The 19,544-nt window shown below is 34.7% G+C and overlaps 1 protein-coding gene across 1 annotated transcript; it reads left to right on the top strand.

The window, feature by feature from the left end:
* The first annotated feature begins 708 nt into the window (after positions 1–708).
* PANK3 (pantothenate kinase 3) lies at positions 709–18,327 on the top strand. Its single transcript, XM_074292021.1, has 7 exons — positions 709–1,152; positions 6,144–6,496; positions 7,515–7,768; positions 9,783–9,959; positions 10,405–10,528; positions 12,034–12,159; positions 12,426–18,327. The coding sequence occupies exons 1-7, from the start codon at positions 1,125–1,127 to the stop codon at positions 12,474–12,476; spliced, it is 1,113 nt and encodes a 370-aa protein (XP_074148122.1). The 5' UTR covers positions 709–1,124; the 3' UTR covers positions 12,477–18,327.
* Positions 18,328–19,544: the final 1,217 nt, after the last annotated feature.

Genomic DNA, 19,544 nt, shown 5'->3' with positions numbered 1-19,544 from the left:
GACGGGATCTGGGGGCGGCAGCGGAGAGCCGGCGTGGCTGATGCTTTAGGATTTAGGACGTGGAGAAGGCAGCACCCTGCTCTTAAAGACATTCCCTCCCATCACTAAGATACGGTGCAAAGTGCTAAAATGAGCAGGGACACTTCCCTCCTCGCCCGGCTCTGCCTCGCCGGCTGTGTGACTTCCGTCGAGCTGGCTAACTGCTCTGAGCCCCATATGTAAAGCGAGAAGTTTGTACTCTGTTTAAGAAAGGCTTCCACTTGTCCCTTTTAAGAGACTACCAGCGGCTTCCTTCTAAGGCTAGCAAGCAGAAAAATAATAAACAAATAAAGCAGGTGCACAATTCTCTCACATGGGTGTGCAAAGCCCTTCCCAGTTTAAATGGGAGCGCAGTCACACTCACCTTTCGCTCCCTCCCCCACAGAGACATACACTCACATCCCCGCCCCCTCTTCGCCTCCATTGGCCCCCATCTGGCTGGCGTGACTCACGCCCCGCCCCCGCCCCCCTCGGAAGAAGCTGAGGTGATAGGAGGGGATAAAAAGGACCCCTGGGAACATACGTTCCTGAAGCATCTTGGGCTCTGTAGTCCGCATCCCCCTTAGCAGTCCTGGAGCGGCGCCTCGCTGTCGCGGGAACTACGAGCCCCAGCAGCCTTTCTCCGCGCGCGCAGAGTGGGGACGTCACGTGAGCCTTCCGTCTGGGCGGGCTCGCTGCTTAGCGCGGCGGCGGCGGCGGAGCGCGGCGGCTCCCGGGAGAGGGGCCTTTTGTCTGGTGCGGCGGCGGTGGGGCCCGGAGCGGCGAGCGCCGGCGTCTCCCCCCATCGCGCCCTCCGACCCCACGGCTTTGGCAGCACCTCAGGAACTGCAGGGGGTCCGGGTCCGGAGGCGGACCCTCCTCCCCCATCTCAGGCCACCCGCCCACTCGGCCGGGCATCGCCCGAAGCGGCCGGCAGCCCCGCCCCACTCCGAGCCCGCCCCCCGCCGCGCTGTGGGGAAGACCCGGCCAGCGTTTCCGCGCCGCCGCCTCGGGACCGAGGAGCCCTCGGGCCGAGCCGCTGTCGCCCCCCAGAGCAGGCCCCGCCGCCGCCGCCGCCGCCCCCCGGAGCTCCCTCAGCGGGCAGCATGAAGATCAAGGATGCCAAAAAGCCCTGTAAGTTGGGGGTCGGGGCCCAGCGCACTGGGGGAGGGGGGAAAGGGGACTTTTAGGGGCTCGGGGGTGGAAGGGAGTAAGGGCTCCTTGCCCCACTTCCTGACTCCTGTGGGCTCTGCTGGAAGTTTGGGCTTTTGGCGCCCCCCTTCCTACTCCCCAGTTATGAAAGCTTTCAAAAACTAAGTTCTTCTTTAAAGCGTCTGAACGAAGGACTCCGGAAAACCAGCCCTGCTTTTCCGCGAATAACAAAACTAGGTCACGGTCACGTTTTCGTATTCAATTCGGAAAGGTTCTTTACTACCCATTTGCAAGTGGTAGTATCTGTATTCCTCTTCTCCCACCTTTCAAATGAGGGAATTGAGGCAACCAAGATTTACTTATTTCTTAATTTTAAAAAGCCTCAACTTAAGGTTCCTTTTGACTTTACCCCAGAGATGGAAGCAGAGGTGCCCAGAGGCTCCTGTCCATTATAAATGAAAAATAATGCTGGTCACTTCCTTTCCCTCTAAATTGCAAAAGTAGTGATGAGATCTGTATGTTTTGACCTTATAGTTCGTTTTGACATTGGTATCTTGAACTTCACGCCCCTTGCTTCTCAAGGTATCTTGAGAAGCAAGTGTTAATTGCAATTTTTAATGATTTTAGAGACATTCTTTCATTTGATAACTTGTTGATTTCCAAGAATCCTTTTTTATGCAATGATATGGGTCATACATACAACTTGTACTTTACAATTCAGTCACATAGTTGTTTACCTTATAAAGAAGGAAAATAAATGATTCCCTTGTTTTTCTTGCATATTTTTGTTGTAGTCTGTGGGGTTTTTTTGTTGTTGTGATTGATTAGTTTGTATTCCTGTCCTTAATTTTACCAGTTGCGTTCCAGGTATCATGATGAATTGGGATGGGGTAGATGATTTTAAAAAGTTGAATGTAACTTAATATAAAACAATTTGTTAAACTTGATAGTAATTTTCAACAAAATATAAGTTATCCCCATAAGTAGAAGGCATAGTTTGGGGCAGGTGAGATTACCTACACTTAACATTTGTGTGATTGCAAATCACTTCTTTGAACTTCAGTTCTATCTGTAAAATGTAAATTTTTCATAAATTTTTATATGTGCATATTATACATTGTTTTTGTAGTTTGTCCCCTAGCACGCCATGGTCCTCTTCCCAAAGAGGGGAAAAATTGAAAAATTGTATTTAAGTGAAGGAGGGCTGTGGAAGGTCATCTCCCTTACTTTTCCCCTCTAGAGCCATCAGTCCAATGACAACACACAAGTTGAGCTTAGGTGGCAATTTAGTCAAAGAATCCTCTTTTACCTAGTCAAAAAAAACTCTTAAAACTAAACTAAATAAAAATCTAGGAGGGGAAGACCCTCTAGCTTTCCTGCTTTAAGCTTACATGATTACTATTACTATTTTAATCTAGCAGGACCCAAACATGACCCAAATGGGCCTTGACATACATATGTATGTTACAGTTACCAGCCTTTGTAAATCTTTGTAATTCAAATTAGTAAAGCATATCTTGGAAGACTCTAGTTTGTACATTAAACTTAATTAAAAACCAAAATGAATTTTTTTGAGAAGATTGCTTGTTAAGAGAACTGGTCTTAGGGTCAAGAAGACCTGGGTTTAAGTTCTCCTGACTGGTTGGGTGAGCCTGGAGTAATTTAACCTCTGAATGCTTCAGGCAACTGTTTCTTCACAGGTAGTTTCCTATACCAAGTGAAATCATAGGTCCAAGCCAAAGCAATTTTTTTCATCCACCGATTTTTTTCCCTTTAGTCATTTCAACTTAAAAAAAAAAAATGTCATTCACTTTAATTACAACGGACACATTACAACTCTTGTAATGTATACCTAATGTGTTGTCACTCATAAGCGAATTTGAAGTTTTCCAGTTTGTTTTCCAAACAGTAACCCAATAAGTTAGTGTAAGTATTTTATGGTGCCAAAAACTTATTGAATAACTTAGGGTTTTGATGTCCTAATTCCACATCCTCTCCTTTCTTGTTCTGTTACCTTCCTTTGGAATATTTTGGAGTTTTAGCTAGCTAATTTTAATTCTGACCCATAAAATATATGTACAGATGTTTTGTCATAACTTCTTAATTGAACAAGATTGAACCAAAAAAATCACAGAATGAAACTTAGAAAAGATCTGAGGGTCATCTTGTTAAGTATGAATTCCTTCTACAAACATTAGTTTATGCTTGAAGACCTTCAGGGTTGCATATTTGAAGAGAAGAAAGGTTTATAAGAAAGAACTCTTTTCTAAGAACTCGTGCTGTTTAAGCATTTTGTGTATGGAAATTGGTATACATGTTACATTGTTATTCAATTCACCATAATTTTGTCATTGGTTTTTTTTCTTTTTACCTAAAGAATAAATTCTCAAATATTTAGTGCTAGTGACAGTTCTTTGGTGCTAGGTGGGTTTTTTCCCCCTTTTGCAACATTTAACACTATGTAAAACATTTATAGCATACCATGTTAAAGTTAACAGCCTTGTATTTGTGATTCACTATCTTCTGTTAATCATTAAAAAAGATGATTGAGCATCCAGGTCTTTCCTTTTGCCTACATAGAACAAACTTGTACCTTAAAGGTCCTTGTGATTGTTGGGAGATGGGAGGAGGGGTTGCTACTTAATAGGGCTGATGGCCACTGGAGTAGAACCAGGTGAGGAACATGGAACTGGAGGTTATGGAGAGAAATTCCAGAGAAGATTAAAACACTAACTAGGAGTGTGTGTTGCTTTCAACAAAGTGCTTATTAACTTAGTACTTTTATGTTTACTGTTGCATCTTGGATGTTTTGTTCTCAGAACCTGTATTTACAGGTTATAATATAGTAGTATTAGATCACTTGACTTTCACCTGGGGTGCTTTTTATAGTTTCTAGAGAACTATAAGTTTTAGGGGATGGAATAATTGTAACTAGTAGTTAGACTATCTTCCATATTGCAAATATTTGCAATTTGTTCCTTATAAGGTAAGTAGTATATAGAAAATCTCCCTATTAAGAATTAGAAATTTCAATTTGGTAACTTGGTGGTCTGTAATCAGACCCTTATACAGAAGTAGGTCTCTTTCTTGGATTTGTGTCTTCCTGTCATGCTATTTCTTCCAAAGTAAATGAGTTCCATAATTTTAGCTTGAATTTCAGTTAGTCATGTAGTGTTGATGTTAATTAAGGAAAATTACTTAAATGCTAACCAGAAAGTTAGCACTAATAATCTTTTTCTGGGAGTACAGTACATCATAAGGTGTATCAGAGGATCAGACCCTGTTACATTTTTTATTTCCTGATTTTTCTTATTAAACTTCAATTACTTAAAAATTTAAAGAGTAAGATAGTAAAGATTTTATATTTTAAAAGTAAAACCTTTTTAAGAAATAAAATAAAAACTCAAACTTCTGTAACAGGAGTGACTATCAGAAAATTGGACCACAGAGCTTGATTTGCCTCTTAAGAAGAGTTTTTTGACTTTAGGGAGATAACTTCATTTCTCTGGTTCTACTTCCTCATCTGTAAAAGAGATTGGATTTAATGATCTGTCCACACCCTTTTAGCTCTGTAATTATGTATGTCCTAAGACATATGTATTAATGTCCCATGCCCTTTCAGAATTGCTCTTGTACTTTGGATCAGTCGTAGTCTTCATATTTTAGCAGTGACAATTTCCTTTTCAGATATAAGGTGATATAATATGACAGTCTAATAGACCTTCCAAATTTAGTTTGATTTGGGTGATGTTCTAAATTGAATAAAAGTGAATAGATACATTGAATATACTTTTTATAGTGCTCTTCATAATATGTTTAAGGATATTGTTTTTAGCTAGCTAGAACAAATTTAAATGATTTTACAAACTTGGGTTATCATGTTCTAAAATCCTATAGCAGGGGGCTTGCTCAATTTTGAAAATTTTCTCAAAATACAATTTCCCCCTCCATTTATGCTTTCCTAAGCACATCAGCTTTACCTGAAAAAATTTCATAAGAGTATTATTTGCCTGACGTAGAAAATCAGAAACAAGACTTTTTTTTTTTTTTTTCTCCCTTTCAGAATCCAGTATATGCTAATCATTTCTCTAGCCACTATCATCCATGTGTATTTTTGGAATTAAATGGTATGGCCTAATAGTCAAAAACTGAGTTTAATCTTGGGTTTCCCAGCATGGTTTCAAAAATAAAACATTTCTTCATTTACAAATTAGAAATAAATGCTATAAGATTCTTTTGAATGTTAAAATAATACTAACATATAGCTTTTGAAAATAGAAAAGCTATATATATATATATATATATATGGTGCTAATTGAGGTTTTCACTTTTTAGGGTGGTGTTGGTATTTATAAATCTAGTCCTAAGGTTTCAGGCAAGAAAAAAGGCATGAGCTCTGAACCCTCAGAGCTAAGTTGCCTGCAGAGTGATATTTATAACTTGGCATATATTTTTGTATGAATGCAAAGGCACAGAATTTAAAAGATTTCACATCAAAAAAATTTTATATATCAATTTTATCAGATTAATAAACGTTCTCCAGTTCACTACTCTTTTGCCTAACATTATAGAAAGGGATTTTCTTACATCCTTCCAGAATTTGAAGCCATGGAAATATCTATTATGCAATTTCAGAATGGCCTCTTTGTTTATCACCCAGGAAAAAATGTCCTAATTTCGTATTTATTCAACAGATTGGAAAAATTCTTAAACGTCTTTTTTGCTTTGTCGGATAAATAGAATTTAATCAATTTGCCCCATTTGCTACATCACTAAAAGTGTTTATCCAGAAAACTATAGTGTAGTTTCCCCTTGTAATTGTTAGTTTTAACTGAGTGGTACTTCTGTTTTATCTAAATGTTTTTAATGGAGGAAAAAAACATAAGATCAATATTTTTAAGCAATAATTTTTTGGCTAACATGATGCTTGGTTTCTGAAAGAGCAATGTTAATCCTGCCATTTATATTCACAGCTTTCCCATGGTTTGGCATGGACATAGGAGGCACTCTTGTGAAACTTGCTTATTTTGAACCCATTGATATCACAGCAGAGGAGGAGCAAGAAGAAGTTGAAAGTTTAAAAAGTATCCGCAAATATCTGACTTCTAATGTAGCCTATGGGCTGACTGGAGTTAGGGATGTTCATCTTGAACTGAAGGATTTGACACTCTTTGGCCGAAGAGGGAACTTGCACTTTATCAGATTTCCAACCCATGACCTGCCTACTTTTATCCAAATGGGGAGAGATAAAAACTTCTCAACATTACACACGGTGCTATGTGCTACTGGAGGTGGTGCTTACAAGTTTGAAAAAGATTTTCGCACGGTAGGTAAATTAAAAATTTATTACAAGTCTAATTAATTCTTGTTTTAATATCAAACTATCTTATCTGTAATGTGGGGCTTTTGATTTTTTTAATGAAAGACAGGTGCATGCTACCATTCGATCACCCTGACTCAAACTGCTAATATAAAATTTTCTATTTAAGATTTAAAGTCATCATCTTGATCTTTTCCTTACTTTTTGGTTGTCTTACAATTTATACTCCTATGCAATTTATAAACCAGATACACTGGTCTGCTTATGTTCCTTACATGTCTGGCTACCTTCCATTACTGGCCATGTACTCTCTCATTTCCATTTCCTGGTTTTACTGATTTTATAGACTCAATTGAGGTTCCACTTTTTGTAGGAGGAATTTGCTGTGCTGTCTGCCCCCAACTACTTTTGCTCTTGATAATGTTTTCCATGTGCAATTATGTACATTTTGTGTATATAATTGTATACACAATTATTTTCGTTGAATAATTAAGGGAGGGAAAATCCTGAGATAATGCCTTTCCTATAAGCTATACTCTATAAAGCACCTCTCATGTAATAGAGCCTACCAAATGAGTAGCAAATAAAGTACCACAAGTAGAAATTAAATGAAGATCAGAAAAATAACTGGATGTGATGTAAGGTTCACAATAATATATCTAAACAAAGATTCTGCAACAAGGCTTAATAAGAGCTAACGAAATTTTGGTGAAAGACTACATAATAGCAATAGATTTAGTTAGTGCTAGAAAGAATTCAGAGGTTTTCTGATTCATAACTGATTTTTACAAATGAGGGGAGGGAAAGAAAGTTAGATGATTTGTTTATTCAGCTCTTAGTTGCATCATTTTTTCCAACATAACTTTGTTCTGCATAATGGCAGTTTTTGTTTTTTGTTTTTTCAAGTGTAGAAAAAGTCTATTGCACATGCTTTCAGACAATCAGAATCATATAAAATCTTAACAGTTGTATTGAGCTTACTTGAATGGTTGATACATTTTTTTTTGTTTTCTTTAAAAAACAGATTGGAAACCTCCAGCTGCACAAACTGGATGAACTTGACTGCCTTGTAAAGGGCTTGCTATATATAGATTCTGTCAGTTTTAATGGGCAGGCAGAATGCTATTATTTTGCCAATGCCTCAGAACCTGAAAGATGCCAAAAGATGCCTTTTAACTTAGATGACCCATATCCACTTCTGGTCGTGAACATTGGTTCTGGAGTTAGTATTTTAGCTGTCCATTCCAAAGACAACTATAAGCGAGTTACTGGAACAAGGTAATAATCATTCAGTCTCGTGAATGCACAAATAAATTGTTAAATCAACATTATGCAAGGCATTCTAAAGGAATTGATTTCCTTTTTCCATTATTCACAGCTTATTTCTAGTCTGTTTGGAGAAAAGCACAGTGGTATTGTATGTCCTTTATAGATTTCTATCAGTGAGAATGCAAATCCCTTTGTAAATAGATGATGTTGGCTTTGCCAGGAACTTGCATCTATATAAAATGAAAGCCACAATTTTTTATGTAGGATATTTTCTTTCACACACATACATATCTTTAAAAGTAGATGATTCCTTTATGGTCTGCCCCATTGACTTTAGTGTCTTAAAGAATGATCCTGTATTGGACAAAAGCATTTGTTTGTAATAAATTTGTAGAACTCCCCAAAGTATTTGTATTTCTGATTTAAGAACAAGAAACTCCTTGGTTCTGAACTTCTCACAATCAAAGCTCTCATGTTCTCATTGTAAGAAGACAAGATTGAAAACACAGGACAGTTAAGTTGATTGAATCAATAATTATATTTGAATGATTTTTCACGAGGAGTCACCGTTTTAAATTAGGGACTGTTTCAAAAAACTTCCTTAGAATTGAATTTCCAATTTTGTTCATCTTCGGTGCTTCATTTTGTTGCTTGTAGAAAGCTTTGCTGATGTTGTACAAAGACTAGCAGCTTCTGCTATCCTGGACAGGCTTTGTGTGTAGGTTTTCTAATGAGGAATTTGTTGGCATTAACCCATAAACAAAAAGTTTATACACAATGGCTCTCAGTCTTGTATATCCTCCTCCCTCTGAACAGTGAAAAATGTTGCTACTGTCAAAGTTCTTTAGTCTATCTGTAAACTTTGAACTGTCTTAGGACATGACCCTGAAAAAGGTTAATGGAACTTGGGGAAATTTTTGTCAGAAAAGCAGCAAACACTGAACATTCACAATAGAAAAGATGTGGGATTGGCAGCTGTTTGGCACAAAATTGATTAGGATGCATTTAGCTTTATTTAGAAATTGCAGTTACAGTAACATTTTCCCTAGTTCATGAAAATTCTTTCATCCCTTTATGCAGGTAGTATTAGAAAAAAACTTAGATTTGTCTTTCAGTTCAGTTCAGTGATCCTTAAACATGTATGTATATTCCTGTAGGATGCTGTTACTTCCATTCTCCCTCTAGCCACATTTTCCAGGAAGGTCCCCCTTGGATGACAACTTACAATAACTTTTAAGTCATTGTTAACTCAAGGTGGATGGTTTCTGGACTTGTATTATGCAGACTCACTTTTACAGACAATTTAAGAGCCACGTAGAACTTGGGTTTTTCTTTTCATCCATATTCCAAGAAAATGTACTTTTTACTTAAAAAAAAAAAAAAAAAAACTAGTATAAACATTTTTTTAAAATAGTTTTTATTTTTCCAAATATATGCAAAGAGTAGTTTTCAACATTCACCTATGCAAAACCTTGCATTCCAAAATTTTCTCCCTTTCTCCCTCTCCCCCCCCCCCAAAAAAAGCAAGCAATCCAGTATAGGTTAAACAAGTGTGCAATTCCTCTAAACAGCAAATTTCCATGTTTATTATCAGCAAGCAATAAACACTTGCTACCTGCCAGCACTAATCACTGTAAGTAATTATAAATGTAAACAGAAAGATCACCCCTACTCTTAAGGATCTTATACTATAAAGGGGGGAAATGGCACAAAAGGAAGCTGAAAGTGGGGTAAGGGAAAAGAAAGATAGGTGGTCTGGAAGCATGGTTGAGAAACTTGTCTGCAGTACAGAAGAGAAGATAAAAGATTTGAAGAACCCAGGAGTCCTCTTTAAAATGGAGGTTTTGGGAGCAACTAACTAATCTGGAGGAGAGGTCTATCTAATACACTATTGTTATGTTGATGTTTCCATGCCTACCCTAGTAGGTATACACATATTTGAAAAAAGTTTTAAATTTTAGCTTTTGAGAAGAGATTGTATGACCCTGGGAAAACTCATGAAGGTTTTTTCTCTTTTGTTTAGCTTGGGAGGTGGCACATTTCTAGGTTTATGCAGCTTACTGACTGGCTGTGAAAGTTTTGAAGAAGCTCTTGAAATGGCTTCCAAAGGTGATAGCACTCATGCTGATAAGTTGGTCCGTGATATTTACGGAGGAGATTATGAGAGATTTGGTTTGCCAGGATGGGCTGTAGCATCTAGGTAAGTTAAATTCTTGAATCACAGGGGTTATCCAATTTTTTGAAATTAATTGCAGATAAGACTAGGTACATTAATCCGAGTTTGGAAGGGTAACTAAAAAAATTGCCTAACATTGCACAGCAGTAATTTTGCAAACTGTATCTAAGTATTTCCCTCCGAGGGTTTTTAGAGCAGAAAATTGTTCTGGATTTCTGATTTATGCAGTTTAATAGCCTTCTGTTCCTTCTAAAAAGGAATAGTACTTTAATTGTATACTCATCCTTACTTATACTTATCCTTAAAATTTTTACTTTGAATATTTTGTGTAAATAGATCAACCATACATTAAATCTTAGAGGAAAAAGTTGCTGTTGCCTTGAGTATCAAAAATAATAATGACAGGCTGCTTTATTTTTTCTTTGCTCTTCTCTTCAATCCCTTTTTCAAATTTCTTCCCTACTTGCAGCTTTGGGAACATGATCTATAAGGACAAGAGAGAGTCTGTTAGTAAAGAAGATCTAGCAAGAGCTACTTTAGTTACTATCACCAATAACATTGGCTCTATAGCAAGGATGTGTGCTCGTAATGAGGTAAGCTTGTTTTCAATTAGATGAAAAACGTTGATTGACTGAAAAGTTCTTTGAAATATTTGAGGAATTAAAAAAAATTTATTTCCATTAAATCCCAAGGATTAAACTTTTGCCTAATTTTTATCATGGTAGCTTAATTGGCAAACATGGGGTTTTAATTAGGTAGGCATTAGCTTAAAGAAATGTTTACATATTATTTATATCTAGGAAACAATGCAGAAAATTTTCAGTAAGTTTTAAATCTTAATAGTTTAATAAGAAGCTGAGCTAATGAATGATCTTTTTCTAATAACTTTCATTTTCCTTTTTATGGTCCCAATTGATTTGGGACATTTTATTTGCATTAAAATTAGCTGAGCAACGGAAAGATTCTTACTGTCTTCGGCTTCTTTACAGTGCTGCCTTGTTGCATATGGATCAAGCAGCATTGTACAGGGCTATGAAGGCATTGAGATTTGCTCTTCAAAGAAAAAGTGAATGGGTTTTTCTGTTTTGTTTTGTTTTTAATGGTGGGTAGTTCATTTGCAGTATTGGCCTTCAGATCCACAAATATTACAAATTTGATTTTTTTGACATATAAGTTATTGCTAAAAGGAATTGGTAAATTTATAATTTGGTTATAAATTTTAGTTTAAATATGCTAAGGATTCTGCATTCTCTGTGCCTCAGGATTTGACATAAAGGTGTCTTTTTATGAAGTAAACATTAACATATTTTAATTCTGACTTTCTCCATCTTCCCCTTCCCTTCATACCAATGCATTGATATGGAATTGGTGTAAATGTCTTAAAAATTTTGTTGTACTGCCTTAATAGCACCACATTCTAGCACAATTCTTTACACGAATTTAAAAACATTTAACTCTTGCAAAACCTTTTGCTCAGAATTTTCTCCTTTCTCCCAGTCTACTTTATATTAAATTAAATAGTTTATGGTTTCCACAGATCAAGAATCTCAAGTGATCAGCCTATGAGTGCCTAAAGACAGTTTGTAATGAATAAGTTCTCCCTCTTTCCTCCTCCCCTCTCCCCTTTACTGTTATTGAATCTGAAAAAACTGAATTGGTCATTAGAAGGTTACTTTTGATTACTTTTAGTGACTAGTAGTTCTTTTAGGTGTGATGGAATATCTCCCCTAAGTATTTAGTGCATGTAGTTTACATACAGATAAATTCTTGCTCTTTAATTCTTTACTTATATTGCATTGTAACTGAAATCCTCTTTCCTTCCCAATTTATAAATTTTTTAGCAAAGCAAACTTAAAAAACTGTTTCTAATGGGTGCAATAGAAAAGAGTACCAGATTTTAAGTCAGTAATAAAAATGTCAGGCATAAAGTACCATATCACCAAAACATTGCAAATTTCACCTATAACTTGATTCTGTTCTTAATATACATATATTATGAGTAAGGTCATAGAAACATTTTCTTGTTTATGGCAAATGTTACAATGCTTTTTCTAAGTTACTTGCTTTTTAATTTATTTTATTTTTTTTTTTTTTAAAGAAAATAAATAGAGTTGTTTTTGTTGGAAATTTTCTACGTGTCAATACCCTGTCAATGAAACTTTTGGCATATGCATTGGATTATTGGTCCAAAGGCCAGTTGAAGGCATTGTTTCTAGAGCATGAGGTATGTTGTTGAAATTGTAAACTTCCCAACCTTAATTTGTCTTAAATTTCCAAATAGCTTTTTTTCTCTTAGGAAAGTTCTAGAATATTAGTTTAACCAGAATTAGATCTAAGATATTATTAGGAATTATTAATTAGTTTTCCTTCATATTTTATATTGTATATTTTCCTTCATACATTTTCTCTGTTATAAAATACATGTCAGTTATTAAATGGGATTATTAAGTAATCACTTTGATTGATTATTTTTTAAAAATTTTTCTACAGGGGTACTTTGGAGCAGTTGGTGCTCTCTTGGGGCTGCCAAATTTCAGCTAAAGCATGGAAGGTCAACAATGCCAGCTGAAAATCAGAAGAATTATTATTGCATTATTTAAATTGATGGGAACCAAAGGACAAGGGGGGAAAACAGCAATGTCGCTATTCATTTTTAAATGTCAAAATGGTAAGCTGCTGAATGTTGCCATATTAAAGTGAGATCTTGGTAACATGAAGCATTTCCAGTTGAAATGCTTTAGGGATTTTGGTCTTACTCTTCTGTATATAGCCAGTATTAAATCCTTTTGATGCAATACAACCTCTGAGCTTCTCAAATATATTCATTTATTTTTAAATAGTCAGCATTACGGTACTGTATGCTCAAATAAAAATCTTGAAGTCCTCATTTAGTTTATTCTGAATATGTTATAAGGATATCTTGCCCATTTTTTGCTTACTTTTCACTCCCTGTATTGAAAATTCACCATGACAACAGAAGCGTCATTGAGATTCCATTTTCTTGCGTAGTAAATTTCAGGCATTGAGAACCATTAGTGCTTTTCTAATGCATTTTCTTAAGTTTCTATAGTTGAGAGAGCCCAGGAGAATTTAAAGTATTTTCAAATACCACAATGTAATTAAAAATATAGCTCTTTGTGAAACTCCAAGCTTAAGTTCTGACTAACTCTTGTTTCAGTTGGTGCAGTAGAACACTGTTCATGGAGTCAAATCATTATGCTTAATGCATTTAAAGATAAAACAACTAATATTTTATAATTTTATTGGTTATTTCTTTAATAGTAAATAATACTTTGAGATCAAAGTATGTACATTGCTCAATTTGTATGTTATTTTTCTCTAATACATTGCTTTCAAACCAGACCTTAGCTACTTATTATAAGGTCTGAACCAACAAGGCAAAAAACTTCATATCCATTAGTGTGGGGGGGAGGAGGAATGCCTAACTTTAATGTTATTTTTAGTTATTTTGAAGCTTCATGGGATTCAGAGGCAGTATTGCAGAGTCACAAAAGGATCAGTGTTTTTGTACATTCTGGCAATAAAAACATAATTCCAATGTTTGTAAAACTTGTTGGTCTTGGAGTTTACCCTCTGTTTTGGAATCATTGTTTTTGGTAAATGTGTGTGAAGTTTTTTATTTTCAAAGTAATATCAAAATTTGTAGGATTTGGAAGGCTCAGAATATTCACCACCTCTTGACATGCATAATGATGGTACTCATTACAAGAAAAGTATTATGTATTTGTATAAAATCACAGCATCATTCAGCTATGGACACAGTAGAGAAGACTTTCTATTATGTTTTTCAGTAGGCTATAATGTGCTATATAGACATTTCTCCATGTATCCTTTAGATATCATGCTCAGATGTTTACCAAACCCTATTGATCGTAAGATTCCTTCTATAAAGGCATGCATTTCTGAACCATGGAATCATGAGGGAATAATTCAAAAAATCAAGTTGGGAATAATGGGAATGTCATTTTAAAAAAAGAATGCAGATAATTTTAAACTGAACAAACTTCAGGTCCAAAACATGTTTTAAAATCTCAAATGATAATAACCCTTTTCATTTTTCTTATTTGTAGCTATTGTATATTTCAGCCATATTTATGATTTCATTATTTTGAAGACTTATAATTTGGGCTTAAACTCAAACTGTAGTCAAAATCACTAAATGAAAAATGTGATGTGTTTTTCTTAAGTGAGATTTCATTTAGAAATTGTGGATGTTGCTTGTCTTTAATATGTGTTGGAATTGGTACATCCTGAATTTTGATTTTATTAGTGGTAAAAAAAATCGCCAAACCAAAGAGGATGCAGTGACCAACAAAATCTGGTTACTCTCACTGCTTTTTCCATATTTTATCCTTTTTTTTTTTTTTTTTTTTTTCCCAGGAGCATGAGGAAAATTCATTAGCTACAAAAGCTATTAAGATTATACCTTAAATCTTTAAATTCCCTCTTAAAGATCAGCTACTACAGCCCTCAAAGCTGCATGCTTGAGGAACAACTTAAAATGAACATGGAAGATTTCTGAATATGGATTTTCCAAAGAGACCCCCCCACTTGAGGGAAAGTAATATATGCAATCCTGTCAGTAAATATCAGGAAATCTCTTCCCCACCTCCATTTTTTTTTTTTTATCCTGTGGTACTTCTGGATGTTCCCTACATCACTCAAGTATACAGTGTCCTGTTATGGATAGATTTTTTGAATAGCAAAATACCTGTTAGGGCACACTTTCTCAATTTCCAAAATCACAATTTTTTCACTAGGTGAATTTGGCAATTTCAGTGCCTTAAATTCTTTCAACTTTGGTATTAGAAGCTAATTTTCAGCATCCAAGAAATAGCCTATTGAAAGTCCTTAATTGATTTATTTGTTGTCTCCACTACCTTGTTCAAATAACTGTCTTCTTACTTAATTTAATTTTTACTCCTAAGAAAATAAATGGGATGTATTCTGAAATTGAAGGAGCATAACAATCTCAGAATTACTCAAAAGGTGGTTTGAAGGGGGAAGGGTTAGCTTTTGGTGGGGGGGAGGCAAAGAGCAAGGTTTCTTTTAAGCAATTTACTTGTGGCAATGTATTAATAGACAATAGACCTGCTGACCCTATTGTTTTTTGAGCACTAGAGACTTGTTTACTTTTAGCTTAGGCAATAAAAATTTCACTGCCCTTAATTAAGAACATCTAAAAATCCTTGAACAGCATAACTTGCCAAATATCAAGAATTTATAAAGATTTCATGAACTTTTTGCCTTTACTAATGCAAGTTTAATAGCTTGTGTTGGGAGTACCAATAGTTTGGAATGCTTATTCCATCTCTATAAGCAATATAGTGGACCAAGAAAATGACAAATGATTTTTTTCCTTTATCCATGATATTATTAGGTTAAAAGAATGGTTCTTTGGTGTTTCTTTTTGTTTGCTTTCTTGTCCTTAAAGATAAAACTAGACAGTAGTTCTGAGATACTGATTATAACCACTGAACTCTTGGGCGAAAGTTTATTTTTGAGTTTTTGGGGGGGGGGTTAAGCTATAAAGAATTGACCACACACTTTGTTTTTTTTTTTGTTTGTTTGTTTGTTATGTTTTGTTTTGTTTTTTTGGGTTTTTTTGAGCACTTTATGCGTTTTAGATATCGCACTTGTGAATGTATATTGGTAATAAAATCTTTCTCCACTAAAAGCCATGTATAAAAAAAAAAAGTGAACAGAAAAAAATGAGTGGTCATATTTGTGCTTTTACTCACCATTTGGTTCATGAAGGAAACTGGTTTGCCTTTTCTGGTGTTACTAAATTTTTTTTTTCTACCATTATGTAAAATGGCCTGCCCAGCAAAAGTGTCAATGAAATGTTCCTATTTACACAGTAAGTCCACTTTGAAACATCTTTCCAATACTGAAGAAGTTGTCGCCTTGGTTTTTTTAAGGTTGATTTGGTTTTTTAACCCGTATCATCAAAATGAACTTTAGGAGATGTGTACTTTATGTAGTTTATTTTTCATTTAAGGAAATGGTTTGCTGTGATAGTAGGTTATATTGAACTTAGTATATACTTGGTAGAGATTTGGAGTTACTGTTTTTCCCTTTAAAATATTTAAATTGCAAAAAATATGAAATTTTAACATTGAAGTAAACTTAAATTGTAGTATCTTTTTGTTTACATTGGGTGAAGCTGTATTCTATTTTGTAAATAGACCCATCACTATCTTAACTTCACCTTAACAGGCCTCAGTTTTTCTCATGAAAAATGAGGGGGAGGTTAGACTAGATGGTCTCTATAGTTTCTTTCAACTCCTAATTCTATGTTTGTGAAAATGCACCATCAGAATCTTAGAGAGGAAGTGTTATGTTTAAATTTTTTCCCCATACTCAATGAATTCCACATTCATGAAATACATATAATTTGCCAGTGTTAATAACAGGTACTGAATTTATATTCTATAAAACTGATAACTATCATAACTACAATTTTCAAATTTAAAAGCTATTTAGTGTTTTTACAAAGTGGAGAAATTGTAAAGTAACAGCCTTATTTAAGCTGATTTGTATTTGGTTAATTTAACAGCTATGCTATGTAAGTTGTTGGAAAATTTGTTTCCAGTAACATCACTAGTTTAATGGTTTATTTATTTATTTAAGAATGTTTTAAGGCACACTTAATAACTTTGTTTTTGGCTAGTAGAATTGAAAATGGCTGAAGCTTAGAAAAAAAGCAATTAATTAGATTTTCAATGTAAACTGAATCACATAAGCATTATTCTGAAATGCCATATTTGTACGAAGGGGAAAATTTCAATTTAATTTCAACTTAGATCATTATAAATACAAACTTTATCCTTCAGTGATAGAACTATTTCTGGAATATTTATTGTGGTTTTCCATCTTTTTAATAGAACGCAAGTGTTGAGAGACTCAGGTACTTGTACATTTAATATCAAACACTTGATCCATTCGAGAGTTTACAAAGGACAAATGTATAACTTGCGAACATATATCATAAATTGAATATCTTTAATTTTATAATTTTAGTTGATTGAGAATGTTATAGAAAAAGAGCAGCTGTTCCCTTTCTGTTCATAATAGGATTAAACAAATGTAGCAGTGAAAACATCACTACAAAAATCACAGCCAGTACTGAATGATATTAGAAAATCAAAGAAATGATCTGTGTTGAGCAAAAGCTTAAAAAAAAAAATGTCAATCTTTTCCTTTGGTAGTTATAATTTTCTTTTATTTCTGTCTTTCATCTGCATGTTAATTCTTTGGCTTTTTAAAATAATGAAAAGTATATTTCAGTTTGCAAAAAAGAAACTTGCAAATTTTGTTTTGTACTATAAATATGGCTAGGATACAATTATTGAATATTGGCTATAATAATGATTTTTATATCTTTCACATTTTGCCATGCTTGAAGTCCTGGTGCATCTTAGATAATCGCTAGTATCCTCTATAGTTTCAATCTAGACAACTTCTTAGAATTGTGGAAATAAAGTGATGTATCTGCTGCAGTCTTTTAATACTTTCATTTCTACCTGGAGTGATACAAATATTAATCTATGGGAAAATTGTAGCCTTCTGTTTTTGGAGAGGCTTTATGTATTTCCAATTGGTATTTAGAAAATGAAAAAAAAAATCATTCCAGAGAGCAGAAATGTATGTGCTATTCTCCTTTCTTGCAGTATTTTGATGGAATTAATAATTAGAAGACATGTGCAAAATTTCATCTGTATATATTCTGTGCTTGGGTGTGTAAATTAGGCTATAAGTGAAAATATTAAAACACTTTCTTAAATTCAACTTGTTGCCCTTTTACAAACCAAATTATTCTAAAAATAGTTTTGGCATCCCTTAGAGAAAATAGCTAGTTTTATAAACATCAGACTTTTTGTTTGGAGATTCCCTTTATCCATAAAAGCCATTTCAGTTTTAAATTGCCTTATTCTGTCCCGTTGTACTCTGTCTGAATTTTGTTTACTGTTTTGACACTGAATCTGTGATGTAAAAATATATGATGGACTATAAATTTTATTCCTAATAAACTAAGTTATACAGCAGTGTAAACTAACTAGAAAACATTTCTTGTAAATTGCCTAATTTATTTTTCATCTTGTTACATCAACATGTACAGTTTCTTTGATTCTCATTATGACATCTGTAAACATTCCCATATAATTTGAGATTTTCCTTAATGCTCATTTGCATGAATGATGCCTGGGTTTCATTAACTTCTGGTATTGTATTGCCATTATGCCAACCTCCTTAATACCCTACAGACTTTTTAAATTGTTGATTTTCCTGATTTTTGTTGCTCTTCTGTATGAACACTAGAAATCATGCTTTTTATCTTTCCTAATAAAATTCTTTCATATTTACTGTGTACCTTTTCTATAATTTTATTGGTACCCTATATATTCACAACAGTGGGCTAAGATCAGCATATAATTAATGCCTTTACCAGGATGAATTGGAAATGACTTTTGGTGTTGCTTAATAGCTTAAAAGGTGTTAATAGCTTAAATAGTTTTAATGTATCTGCCCCAAGAGAAATTAAAAACAGTGACATTCCAAAACTTTACAGTGGGTGAAATTTATGACTATGTGTCTTTAGTTGAGCATGTTCTAGATTTTCCTCTGTGACCTTGGTAACCTTGGTATGCCTTTCTCTAGAACTCCAAATTGGTAACAAGTAAGCATAATTGAACCAAAAAATCTACACAGAGGCCATGTCTAAAATTGTATGTTTCTGCATCATGTCAATCACTTGTCAGGGGTTGAGTAATTTGGTTTCTTAAAAAGGAGACATGGATGGATGATGGTTTTGATTTGGAGTTTTTTTTTAATCTTTCAGAATATCTTTTTCTTCATGATATTATTGCCTTTTCCTCCTGCTCAGTACCCAAGTTTGTGCCACAGTTTTGTGTTATTCTTCCAACTGTTTAAGAAGCAAGTTTTATCTTTTTTCATCTTTTGGAACAATTCAAAGCTCCAATCTTCAGTCCCTCATCTTTTTGGTTCCTGCTAGCTGTTATCCTGGTATTCACTGTCCTTTTGCTGGGCAGTATCTCTGCTAAAAAGCAGTGTTAAACTCTTACCTCTTTGCCACCTTCACATGTAATACCAAAAGTATTACACTTGTAGTAAAAAGAAGTACTATGCTTAATTCTGTGACAAATAGTTCCCTATTTGAGTTCCCTATTACCCAGCAGAACAAAGTCTTCTCAAAAAAAAAAAAAAAAAAAAAAAAAAAAAGGCAGATAAGATCTAAATTTCTTGTTTCTCTTCCCTACCCCTTCCCCATAGGTTTCAAAAGGGCTTATCACTGTGGATTGTGGGTTAGTTTTGGAAGAGCCTCATTAACTTTAACTTTGGTCATGTTAAACACTGATCTGAAGCCTATACAAGTTCAAGGTTCTAAAGTACAGACTTGTTAATTTAAAATCCTTTTCAACTCCTTCCCTCCCTACCCTCACCTTTCCAGCTTAATTTTACATTAAATCCCTTTTGCACTGTCCATCCATGTTAGCCTTCAGGACTGCTTCATGCTTAAGATGGATCTTTCAGTGCCTCTGAATCCCTCACTTCAAAGAACCTTTG

This window comes from Sminthopsis crassicaudata, chromosome 2 (assembly GCF_048593235.1).
Source record: "Sminthopsis crassicaudata isolate SCR6 chromosome 2, ASM4859323v1, whole genome shotgun sequence".
NCBI classification, from domain to species: domain Eukaryota; kingdom Metazoa; phylum Chordata; class Mammalia; order Dasyuromorphia; family Dasyuridae; genus Sminthopsis; species Sminthopsis crassicaudata.
The sequence above is the reverse complement of the archived record's forward strand: the minus strand, read 5'-3'. Positions and strand labels throughout refer to the sequence as shown.

Excerpts from the sequence above, each read along its gene's own strand:
- PANK3 (XM_074292021.1), top strand. The coding sequence starts at position 1,125 with ATGAAGATCAAGGATGCCAAAAAGCCCT. Across the intron at positions 1,153-6,143 it reads CAAGGATGCCAAAAAGCCCT|CTTTCCCATGGTTTGGCATG; the intron begins GTAAGTTGGGGG and ends TTATATTCACAG. Across the intron at positions 9,960-10,404 it reads GGATGGGCTGTAGCATCTAG|CTTTGGGAACATGATCTATA; the intron begins GTAAGTTAAATT and ends CCCTACTTGCAG.